The 11,744-nt window shown below is 49.4% G+C and overlaps 2 protein-coding genes across 2 annotated transcripts in view; both read left to right on the forward strand.

Annotated features, from left to right (window-relative positions):
* HSD17B8 (hydroxysteroid 17-beta dehydrogenase 8) overlaps nt 1-1,941 on the forward strand; it is a 9,476-nt gene extending 7,535 nt beyond the window's left edge. The window contains exons 6-9 of the mRNA XM_075259558.1: nt 1-62; nt 528-570; nt 1,405-1,479; nt 1,764-1,941. The exon at nt 1-62 is cut by the window's left edge and continues 23 nt beyond it. Coding sequence (XP_075115659.1) covers nt 1-62; nt 528-570; nt 1,405-1,479; nt 1,764-1,780 — 197 coding nt within the window. The 3' untranslated portion in view covers nt 1,781-1,941. The remainder of the gene's footprint in view (nt 63-527; nt 571-1,404; nt 1,480-1,763) is intronic.
* A 3,365-nt stretch (nt 1,942-5,306) lies between these two features.
* RING1 (ring finger protein 1) lies at nt 5,307-10,845 on the forward strand. Its single transcript, XM_075260780.1, has 7 exons — nt 5,307-5,369; nt 7,799-7,892; nt 7,974-8,134; nt 8,902-9,117; nt 9,188-9,487; nt 9,581-9,758; nt 10,182-10,845. The coding sequence occupies exons 2-7, from the start codon at nt 7,815-7,817 to the stop codon at nt 10,281-10,283; spliced, it is 1,035 nt and encodes a 344-aa protein (XP_075116881.1). The 5' UTR covers nt 5,307-5,369; nt 7,799-7,814; the 3' UTR covers nt 10,284-10,845.
* The last annotated feature ends 899 nt before the right edge of the window (nt 10,846-11,744 follow it).

The following is an 11,744-nucleotide window of genomic DNA, read 5'->3' on the forward strand; positions in this document are numbered from 1 at the left end:
TTTTACCTGGATTTATTGCCACCCCAATGACTGATAAAGTCCCACAGAAAGTGATGGACAAAGTGAGCTGATGTGACATGACTGGTGTCTGTCTCTTTGTTTCTTGGGGGGTAGCTAGTAGGAGTTTCTTTACTTTCTTTGTTGTCTAATATCTTGAATTTTTCTTCCATTGCACAATTGTGGCTGAGAATAACGGGCCGTGCAACTGTTGAGAGGCTTGTGGGAGTAGAGGGCTCCCACTAGTCCATAGTATATACCTCCAACTGCCTCTGGGGGGAGCTCTATGTATACAGCCGGCAGTTAGTGTAGTCATGTGACAACTACGCTCTGGCCTTAGAGGTAACAATTCTTAAATAATAGTACTTGGAAATGATGGAGGCCGACTAAAGAAGTAAAAAGGAGACTTTTCCACATTACTAGTCCGAACCCCATGACATTGAGTTGTCAGTGTAACATTGTGGGCTGGAGAGAGACTTAGTCCATGACTTGGACATGAACTGATGTAACTCCTTCCCCTGTGTCCACAGATTGTGAGTCTGGTACCCATGGGAAGACTCGGCCAGCCTGAAGGTAAGTCCTTTATCAGATGCTGAGTGTCACAGTCATTGTGAGCTGTTGTGTGAGGCTCATGGCCATGTCTTACATCCACACGGAGGAGGAGGGAGGCGTCATATGGAAATCATTGGAGGGGGGGGGGGGGGGTCTTCTGCTTCCAGCTCCATTCCTTGTCAAGGTTCCAGCACAGGAGACTGCCTGCAATAATTGATGTGGGGTCTGGGTGTAACACTGGTGACCTATAATGAGGGTGGGGGTGACAGGGGGTTTCTGTCACAGGAACAGGAAAGAATTCAGTCCTCCAATCCACCAACAACAGAGTCCTCCAGCTTATAATGCAGTCCATCCATTCCAATCTGATGAATTGTATCGTATTATTCTTCCTGTCATATATGATGGAGTGGCTTATTAGCTTATTTATGTCAATTAATAAAATTATGTGAAGAAAAGAGAAATGTAAATTCCATCAGTATTTAGGGTGACCTTTGGAGGCGGAGCCTGGGATTGATGATCCGGCCCCCACAGATATAGCCCTGATCTCATCATCATTCAGTCTGTCTGGGATGACAAGAAGGGACAGATGGATTGGTGCAAGCAACAGGGCTTAGTCCTCCAAGATGACGACGGGAACATCCTCCCTGCTGGGCTCTGCCAAATACTGTTTGCAAGTTCCGAGAAGAACTGATGGAGTGCCGGAGTTCTGCAGCTCTGCCCCTGCTCTCAGATCGTTATCCTGAGGATAATTTACCCAGAAAACCCCTATTATGGAATTATTAACAAATTGTCACAATCTTTCCCAAACTGCAGATTGTCAGTGGAATCCTAAAACCAAGCTTATTGTTCTTTCAGATATTGCCGATGTTTGCGCTTTCCTGGCGTCAGATGACAGCAGATATATCACCGGAGCCAGTATAGAAGTGACAGGTAACTGTCTACCCCATGGCGCCCTCTCTGCTCTGACAGTGACCCCCTCTCTGCTCTGACAGTGACCCCCTCTTTGCTCACAACCTCTCATTCCCATGCCCAGACTCTAGAGTCGCTCCGCTCCTACCCTGGAAAATCAGAAACAAACACCCAACTATTGCAAGATTGTATAGAAAGATTAGACTGTAGAAAAGTAACCAAAAGTCAAAAAGAAGAAAATCGTGTAATTGCGGCAACAGATAAGTAATAAAGATGTTCTATGAGATCTTCTCCTGTCTCCCCAGGCGGGCTGTACTTATGATTCTCCGTCTGACATGGCTGCTGTTGCCCTCCGGACACCCGGACACATGAAGAGTCCGCGCCATACTGAGATACGTTCTCCCAGCAGCCAGAGAGCCCAGACATGGCCGACACATGCGCTGATTGGAACATTGATTGTATATAATTGTAAGAAGTGACAGATTGGATGATAAATTGTATTAAATATCACTTATATTTATACTTCTATTAACCCTCTCCTGGCGTTCTGTGTTATTGAGGGGGGAGCGGCATCTTACCCTGCTGGGGTAGAACACGGAAGCCTAGGTTTGGTTTTGTTACTGTATTGTGACGCCATAGTAGACTTTCCAACAGACCGAGCCATTGTAGAAACCAATATAACATGATGTACTTGAGCTTGCCAGTAATAAACTGTGTCATGTGGGAGATAGAAGCATGAAGCGCGCCGCAGATACTCATGGCGGTTATCTCACACGCTTTATCACTTTAGGGGGGCATCACACTACTTTTTGTGACATGTTATAGCGCCCTCCAGGCCCCTCTTGTGACATGTCCTGCACAGAACATATCAACATCACATGTAGGACAGAGAGACTTGGGAATTTGGCCGGATTTGTTGTCTGCTCCAGAGCTTTGGCAGTGCCCCCTTATGTTGGGTGTTCCAGAGCTTTGGCAGCACCCCCTTATGTTGGGTGTTCCAGAGCTTTGGCTGCGCCCCCTTATGTTGGGTGTTCCAGGGGTTTGGCCGCGCTCCCTTATGTTGGGTGCTCCAGAGCTTTGGCAGTGCCCCCTTATGTTGGGTGTTCCAGAGCTTTGGCAGCACCCCCTTATGTTGGGTGTTCCAGAGCTTTGGCTGCGCCCCCTTATGTTGGGTGCTCCAGAGCTTTGGTAGCGCCCCCTTATGTTGGCTGTTCCAGAGCTTTGGCCGTGCCCCCTTATGTTGGGTGTTCCAGAGCTTTGGCCGCGCCCCCTTATGTTGGGTGTTCCAGAGCTTTGGCAGCGCCCCCTTATGTTGGGTGTTCCAGAGCTTTGTTAGCGCCCCCTTATGTTGGGTGCTCCAGAGCTTTGGTAGCGCCCCCTTATGTTGGGTGTTCCAGAGCTTTGGCGGCACCCTCTTATGTTGGGTGTTCCAGAGCTTTGGCAGCGCCCCCTTATGTTGGGTGTTCCAGAGCTTTGGGCGCGCTCCCTTATGTTGGGTGTTCCAGGGGTTTGGCAGTGCCCCCTTATGTTGGGTGTTCCAGAGCTTTGGCGGCGCCCCCTTATGTTGGGTGTTCCAGAGCTTTGGCAGCACCCTCTTATGTTGGGTGTTCCAGAGCTTTGGCCGCGCCCCCTTATGTTGGGTGTTCCAGGGGTTTGGCCGCGCTCCCTTATGTTGGGTGTTCCAGAGCTTTGGCTGCGCCCCCTTATGTTGGGTGTTCCAGAGCTTTGGCAGCGCCCCCTTATGTTGGGTGTTCCAGCGCTTTGGCGGAGCCCCCTTATGTTGGGTGTTCCAGAGCTTTGGCAGCGACCCTTTATGTTGGGTGTTCCAGAGCTTTGGCAGCGCCCCCTTATGTTGGGTGTTCCAGAGCTTTGGCAGCGCCCCCTTATGTTGGGTGTTCCAGAGCTTTGGCAGCGCCCCCTTATGTTGGGTGTTCCAGAGCTTTGGCAGCGCCCCCTTATGTTGGGTGTTCCAGAGCTTTGGTAGCGCCCCCTTATGTTGGGTGTTCCAGAGCTTTGGTAGTGCCTCCTTATGTTGGGTGTTCCAGAGCTTTGGCGGCGCCCCCTTATGTTGGATTTTCCTCGCCGGGATCAGTGACATGAGTGCTATATACGTCAGGGCAGGGTATATACATTGAGCATATTTGGCTGAGACATAAAACAGCAGCTGCAGCCATACCTCCCAACTTTTGAAGAACCGAAAGAGGGGCAAAATGTGCCAAAAAAATGTGCGGCAAATTTAGCCCCGCCCACTTTTGTGTTGACCCCGCCCACTCGTTAATTTTTCATGTGCCCGCACACAGTATAATCCTCCTACAGTCACCCGTAAATTATATGTCCCCCCTCTATCTCTCCCCCAGTTTCATATACACCCTTTATCTGCCCCCAGTTTCATGTCCCTCTTCCAGCTCTGCCCCCAGATTCATGTCCCTCCATCTCTGCCCCCAGATTCATGTCCTCTCCATCTCTGCCCCCAGATTCATGTCCCTCCATCTCTGCCCCCAGATTCATGTCCTCTCCATCTCTGCCCCCAGATTCATGTCCCTCCAGCTCTGCCCCCAGATTCATGTCCCTCCATCTCTGCCCCCAGATTCATGTCCTCTCCATCTCTGCCCTCAGATTCATGTCCCCACATCTCTGCCCCCAGATTCATGTCCTTCCATCTCTGCCCCCAGATTCGTGTCCCTCCATCTCTGCCCCCAGATTCATGTCCTCTCCATCTCTGCCCCCAGATTCATGTCCCTCCATCTCTGCCCCCAGATTCATGTCTCCCATCTCTGCCCCCAGATTCATGTCTCCCATCTCTGCCCCCAGATTCATGTCCCCCATCTCTGCCCTCAGATTCATGTCCTCTCCATCTCTGCCCCCAGTGTCATGCCGTCCTCTCCTTCATCTGCCCCCAGATTCACGTTCCACCTCCACATTAAACTTACCTTCTCCTCCGCTCCCTCGCCGCTCTCTGCCCGCCTCTCTCGCTGACACATGCGGCTGAAGCAAGGAGCTGACACAGGTCAGCTCCTCGCTTCGCCGCTGCCCGCCTCTCTCCCTGACACACGCGGCTGATGGTGCTCGCTTCACCGCTGCGTCTCTCTCTCGCTGACACATGCGGCTGAAGCGAGGAGCTGACCTGTGTCAGCTCCTCGCTTCGCTGCTGCCGCCGGCTCCTGGCTTGTACATCGCGTCTACAAGCCAGGAGCCGGCGGCAGCAGCTAAGCGAGGAGCTGACACAGGTCAGCTCCTCGCTTCAGCCGCATGTGTCAGCGAGAGAGAGAGACGCAGCGGCGAGCGAGCACGCGAGCAGCTTCAGCCGCGTGTGTCAGGGAGAGAGGCGGGCAGCGGCGAAGCGAGGAGCTGACCTGTGTCAGCTCCTTGCTTCAGCCGCATATGTGTTCAACTCAGATCTGCGTCCTCTGGACGCAGATCTGAGTTGAAATCGGGACATACCTCCCTCCAACCGGGACCGCGGGACATGTCACCCAAATCGGGACTGTCCCGCGGAAATCGGGACGGTTGGGAGGTATGTGCAGCTCATCCAGGGTCACGTGTTACTACAGTAACCGCTGGACTAACGCTATAATGTGAATAAGGTCCTACACAAAGACCAGAGAAGATCCGGAGAATTCTCCTCATTGTTTGCTTTATAGAAGGGGCGGGGCTTCTACGCAGCGGCTGAGCCTTCTGATTGGACGCTCACAGAAAGCCGCGTGTAGTAGGCGGGAACTTCGAGTATCTCCCTGAGGCGCCGCTGATTGGTTCATCTCGGCCGGTGGGCGGGGTTTCCAGGCTCACCGCTGCCAGGTCTCGGTAAAATCCTACCAGCGCTCGCCGGAAGTGACGTAGGACCGGAAGCAGGTAACGTTTCCTGTTTTTCTGCCTCGGTTTTTATTTCCACCGAGCACCGGGGTTTACGTGACGTAAGTGACCGGGAATGCACAAGATGGCGCTAACTACAGTCTCTATGTAATGTCTATGCCAGATGTGGGCGCTGTGTGGCTGTTGTGGGACTACAATGCCCAGCATGCCTTGTTATGGCTTGGACTGGGGCAGAAGTGTGGACTTAGCATGGCTGCCTGAGTGAGGAGAGTGGCCTGGGCCCGGCTTATACACAACTGCCTGGGACTTGTAGTTCTACAACATATGGAAGGCTTCTGCCTGGTGGGTGACTATGCTGGGACTTGTAGTTCTATAACATACAGGGGCTTATGGTTTGTCATCTGCACAGGGGGGAGCAGGAATAATAAACCGATGTGGTGTATTGGTATTTATGGGGAGTACAGCAATGTGTGTACAGGGACCTATTACATCCCCCAGCTGAGGGCTGGTCCCGTATACCTGGTCTGTACTGCAGGCTAATATATATTCTCTGCACTGATACACTGTAACAAACCATCAGGCTCCCGTATACCTGGTCTGTACTGCAGGCTAATATATATTCTCTGCACTGATACACTGTAACAAACCATCAGGATCCCGTATACCTGGTCTGTACTGCAGGCTAATATATATTCTCTGCACTGATACACTGTAACAAACCATGAGGATCCCGTATACATGGTCTGTACTGCAGGCTAATATATGTTCTCTGCACTGATACACTGTAACAAACCATCAGGATCCCGTATACCTGGTCTGTACTGCAGGCTAATATATATTCTCTGCACTGATACACTGTAACAAACCATCAGGCTCCCGTATACCTGGTCTGTACTGCAGGCTAATATATATATTCTCTGCACTGATACACTGTAACAAACCATCAGGATCCCGTATACCTGGTCTGTACTGCAGGCTAATATATATTCTCTGCACTGATACACTGTAACAAACCATCAGGCTCCCGTATACCTGGTCTGTACTGCAGGCTAATATATATTCTCTGCACTGAAACACTGTAACAAACCATCAGGATCCCGTATACCTGGTCTGTACTGCAGGCTAATATATATTCTCTGCACTGATACACTGTAACAAACCATGAGGATCCCGTATACCTGGTCTGTACTGCAGGCTAATATATGTTCTCTGCACTGATACACTGTAACAAACCATCAGGATCCCATATACATGGTCTGTACTGCAGGCTAATATATATTCTCTGCACTGATACACTGTAACAAACCATGAGGATCCCATATACATGGTCTGTACTGCAGGCTAATATATGTTCTCTGCACTGATACACTGTAACAAACCATCAGGATCCCATATACATGGTCTGTACTGCAGGCTAATATATATTCTCTGCACTGATACACTGTAACAGACCATCAGGATCCTGTATACATGGACTGTACTGCAGGCTAATATATATTCTCTGCACTGATACACTGTAACAAACTATCAGGATCCCGTATACCTGGTCTGTACTGCAGGCTAATATATATTCTCTGCACTGATACACTGTAACAAACCATCAGGATCCCATATACATGGTCTGTACTGCAGGCTAATATATATTCTCTGCACTGATACACTGTAACAAACCATCAGCACAGAAGAGGGGTTTGTGCTGCTCATGTCCATAGAAGATTGACTAGACTGGTTGCAGTTGTAACAAACCCTCAGGGCTCGTTCACATCTGCGCCCGGGACCTTCTGCAGGTTTCGGTTCCCTGCACAGGACAGGAGATGGAACCCCGCCGGCATCTTACACACTCTTTTATTTGAATGGGTTTGAAAAGTGTCCAGCCCTGAACGTTTTATGTGCTCCACTGCGAAACCAGTTTTTTTTAAACCGGACGCAGAGTTGGACATGCAGGACTCTGGGTCTGGTTTAAAAAAAAAAAAAAAAAAAAAAACGGTTTCAGCATAAAACATTCACCAGCGTTCACGGCCGGACTCAGCATGACAGGTTTCCGTCTTCTGCATGCAGAGGATGGAAACCTGAGAACGGAGACCGAACGCTGGTGTGAACCCGGCGTCAGTGTCCTCTCCGCATTAGATGAGATGGGTTATGGATGGAAATAAGAATGCAAAGGTCCTGGATACAGTGGGGGATGGAAGTAGATCGGGTATTAGGAAGGTGCAGGGGTTGTTCTGGATGATAAATCTAAGCAGCAATTCCCCGGTACACCCCCGGCCGCTCCTGCACCGCCACTGGTCTTGTTGTGCAGTGTGGACCTGCCGTACCGGTAGTTCAGGCTGCAGTGGTCACATGTGGATATGCTGCACAACATCACTGCTGGACAAAAAACCCCAACAAGACGCTGGAAGTGACGGGGACTCCCAGGGGTAGATTTGTCCCTCTATCCGTATCCACCTTGTCTTATTTCCCCAGTATCTTCCTGTTTAGGAGATTTGGACCCTTCTATCTATAAGTATATACTTTTCTTCTTCTTTTACAGACCAGCTGGCGACACAATGGCGACTCCAGTGAGTGCGCAGTGCTCCAGTAAGACATGGGAGCTCAGTCTGTACGAGCTGCACCGCACACCGCAGGTAGGTCACTGGTGGGAGAGAACTGCTGGTTATTGTAACCCGTGTGATGGTTGTCAGTTAATGGTCACATTCTGTCTGCAGGAAGCCATCATGGATGGTACAGAGATCGCAGTGTCCCCTCGGAGCCTCCACAGTGAGCTCATGTGCCCCATCTGCCTGGATATGCTGAAAAACACAATGACAACCAAAGAATGTCTGCACCGCTTCTGCTCAGACTGTATTGTCACAGCACTGCGCAGCGGGTCAGTATTATGGCAGTATAGTCCTAGACTCTATTCTAGTTGGGTGAAGACTGTGCTGGACCACAAGGCTCCTTGGCTTACCATTAGATTGGATTATGTGCAATGGATTGAACATTCATAAATAGAGATGAGCGAGTACTGTTCAGATCAGCCGATCCGAACAGCACGCTCGCATAGAAATGAATGGACGTAGCCGGCACGCGGTGGGTTAAGTGGCCGGCCGCTGTCAAAGCGGAAGTACCAGGTGCATCCATTCATTTCTATGGTGCGTGCTGTTCGGATCGGCTGATCCCAACAGTACTCGCTCATCTCTATTCATAAACATTGAACACAAGCTGAATCCCCTATAGTAAATGAACCCCGGTGGTCTGCCTTTAAGTCATTGTGCCTTCCCCTGTATTCTCTACTTTCATCAAAGATGGCTGCTAGCTTTTCAGACTACCTTACACACTGCTGAGACTTTCCATGTGCCTGTGTCCTATAACCAGCGTCATCAGTAAGGGGACTGTCTTAGGCTACTGCCACACAATGTGTATAGGGGACAGTGGAGACCTCGATGAAAGCAGAGGGGACCAGTATTTAGCAGATGTAAGGGCACAATGATTCAGCAGGAGAACCCCGACCCCCCAGGTTCATGACCGATATATTACATGTTTATGTAAAAGTGGAGACTGACTTTAATAACTGTAATTCTGGTCTAAGTTGAGAAATCTGATAAATGATATGAAGAACAAAGACCTGAAATGACTTTTCCTTCTCTTGTCTAGGAACAAGGAATGTCCCACTTGCAGAAAGAAGCTGGTCTCTAAACGCTCCCTCCGCCCAGACCCAAATTTTGATGCTTTAATTTCCAAGATTTACCCCAGCAGAGATGAGTATGAGGCACATCAGGACCGAGTCCTTGCAAAGCTGAGCCGGCTCCACAACCAGCAGGCTCTGAGCAGCAGCATCGAGGAAGGCTTGAAAATGCAAGCCATGAACAGGTGGGGGCATCGTGACCTGAACAGAAGAGCTCAGGGGGGGCCTTTATAACATTCTTCCCTCCTGTATTAGGGCACAGCGAGTGCGGAAACACCAGCAAGAATCAGACAACACAACATTCAGTGGTGGAGAAGACAACTGTGACAGCCGCTCACATGTCAGCAATCCATCTGTGCACAGCAACCAGGAGGCAGGGCCCAGCCGCAAGAGATCCCGAGCCTCTGAGGATTCGGGGGCAGAGCCAGACATGTCACACGAGGGTGGAGTGAGGAGTCCAGATCCACAAGGAGTAGGTGAAGCTGGCAGTGAGATTGAGCTGGTGTTCAGGGCCCATCCTCTGCTGGTGGAGAAAGATGGCTACAGCCAAACCAGGTGATGTGAAGGGGTCCTACCTGTCTGCCCAGGCTCTACTTTAGGTGAACTTGGCTCAGATTTGCAGGTCTTGACCACTTCTCCTTCCTCCAGGTTTGTGAAAACCACAGCGAACGCCACAGTGGATCATCTTTCCAAGTATCTGGCTCTTCGCATTGCCTTAGAGGAGCAAGCTCAGCGAGGAGGAGCAGATGGAGTGACCCTGGGGGAGGTCAGCGAGAAGCAGTATACAATATATATCTGTGCGGGGGCTGCAGGAGGACAGTACACAGTGAGTACATTCTGTATAGGAAGGTTGTGTAGATTTACCAGTAATCCCCCGTCCATTTCTGACCTTAATATCCTGTAACAAATAGTTGGCATTTAGTCCAAGGCTTCTCCAGGTATCCTAGAATACATTTCTTATGGGGCTAGTACCATAGAAGCATTGCATGCCCTCTTACCTTCCTTATGCTTACATGATGCTTCCCCAAAGAGAATTAGCACCTCCCAGATGTGTAACAAAGGCGTCTCACCCAGCGTCCAATGCTTTACCCTTCACTGATAGGGGGTAAGTGCCTAGAAATAAGTGACTGACGCCCGCCTGGTTGGAATTACATCCGAGTCGTGTTATAAGGTCCTGACACTGATTTATTAGCTAGCCGCTTTATAATAATTGGCGCTAGTAACACAGCTTTTTTTTTTCCCCCCACAGACTCTAAACGGTTCGTTAACACTTGAGCTGGTTAATGAGAAATACTGGAAGGTGAGCAAACCCCTGGAGCTGTACTATGCCCCGACCAAGGAGCAGAAGTAGTGGGCGAGTGTCAGGCCTTGTGGGGCAATGGACTGGAAAGAATGACAAATAATAAGACTGAGATTTCCAGCGTGGGTGTGAAGGCCGCAGGGACATAGGAGAGTGTTTAACTTACAGGGGAGCAATCTACAGTAAGTGGCGCCAACATTGTAAAGTCACCCCTATACCCTCTGCTGCACAGTGACGTTGTAAAGGCGAGGGTGTGACTGCCACCGTTCCAGCCACCCCTGGAGAAGGAGCACAATGAAGCGGAGCGATGTGATGGACCCCTCCATGCTGTGGCATCGGCAGCTTTGCTTCCCTGATCTGCATAATACATGTCAATCCAGCGCTCGCCTGAGCATCCAACACACGTTACACTTGTATTATCATCATCTTCATCCCATGTGCTCCTTGTTTTTTTTTGTGTGGGATCGCATTAATTTATATGACATATTCTATATTCTGCTGGTATTTTCCTAAGATTGTAATAGTTTTATACTAGAATCTTTACTTTTTAGAATTTTCTTTGCTTTTTTTTTTGTGTTTAGGAAAACAAACGGCAGCAGCAGCAATATATACTTTCTCTACTGAGTCTAGAACTTGTGCTTTCTTCTGCGGTTCCTTACACATCAGCAGGTTAGAAACAAGAATACCAAAGGAACTCCCCCATCCTTCCCCCGCTGCTGTTGTGTGCAGCAGTATTTGGTGTTCATGAGCCATTATCTCAGGGTGTGCTGGTAGTTGTAGTTATGGAACAGCTGGAGATCACTGCCTGTATTTGCAATTGGGTTTGTGGACGTCACATCCCCTTAAGGCAGAAGTACAACCTGGTCCGGGGCCCATGCGCAGCCTCCAAGCATCTGCATACAAAAATGTTTCTGTCTGTGTCTAGCTGCTCATGTTTAGCTTCCATATCGTTCAGCATACAATAGTCCACTGTGTACAGCCAGCTATATACGTACTAGGACAGGGGTAGGGAACGTACGGCTCTCCAGCTGTTGCAAAACTACAACTCCCAGCATGCATACTGTCTCTGCTGTTGTTGGAACTCCCATGGAAGTGAATGGAGCATGCTGGGAGTTGTAGTTTCATAGCTGAGGTTTCCCTAGCCCTGGACTAGGAGAATGAGGAATATATGAGTTAACCTTCCATAGTTACAACAATGTCCTTCGCAGTTCATGGGAATAGCCAGACTATTATCACAACAGTCATAGATGGAAATCGGCAAGACCGGTGTATTATACGCTGACCTTTATGTTCCCAGTGCTGTCAGACGATGTATTTAATAAAACAAGAGGTGTATGCCTTGTCCATGTGACTTGGCAAAAAGCAAATTTATGATAAATGTGGTGCAGCACTGTGAGAAAAGTGGTGGGGACACTGCAAAAACAACCCATACAAATCCTAGCTTTATGATTTTATGCCAAAAAAGTAGCTCAAAATAATATCGAATTTCCCCCATAACCTTCAATGTGAAGT

Source organism: Leptodactylus fuscus, chromosome 11 (genome assembly GCF_031893055.1).
Source record: "Leptodactylus fuscus isolate aLepFus1 chromosome 11, aLepFus1.hap2, whole genome shotgun sequence".
Lineage (NCBI taxonomy): Eukaryota > Metazoa > Chordata > Amphibia > Anura > Leptodactylidae > Leptodactylus > Leptodactylus fuscus.

Coding starts and splice junctions, on each gene's coding strand:
- RING1 (XM_075260780.1), top strand. CDS start 7,815: ATGGCGACTCCAGTGAGTGCGCAGTGCTCCAGTAAGACATGGGAGCTC. Junction 7,893..7,973: donor AGCTGCACCGCACACCGCAG/GTAGGTCACTGG, acceptor TTCTGTCTGCAG/GAAGCCATCATGGATGGTAC. Junction 9,759..10,181: donor CTGCAGGAGGACAGTACACA/GTGAGTACATTC, acceptor TTCCCCCCACAG/ACTCTAAACGGTTCGTTAAC.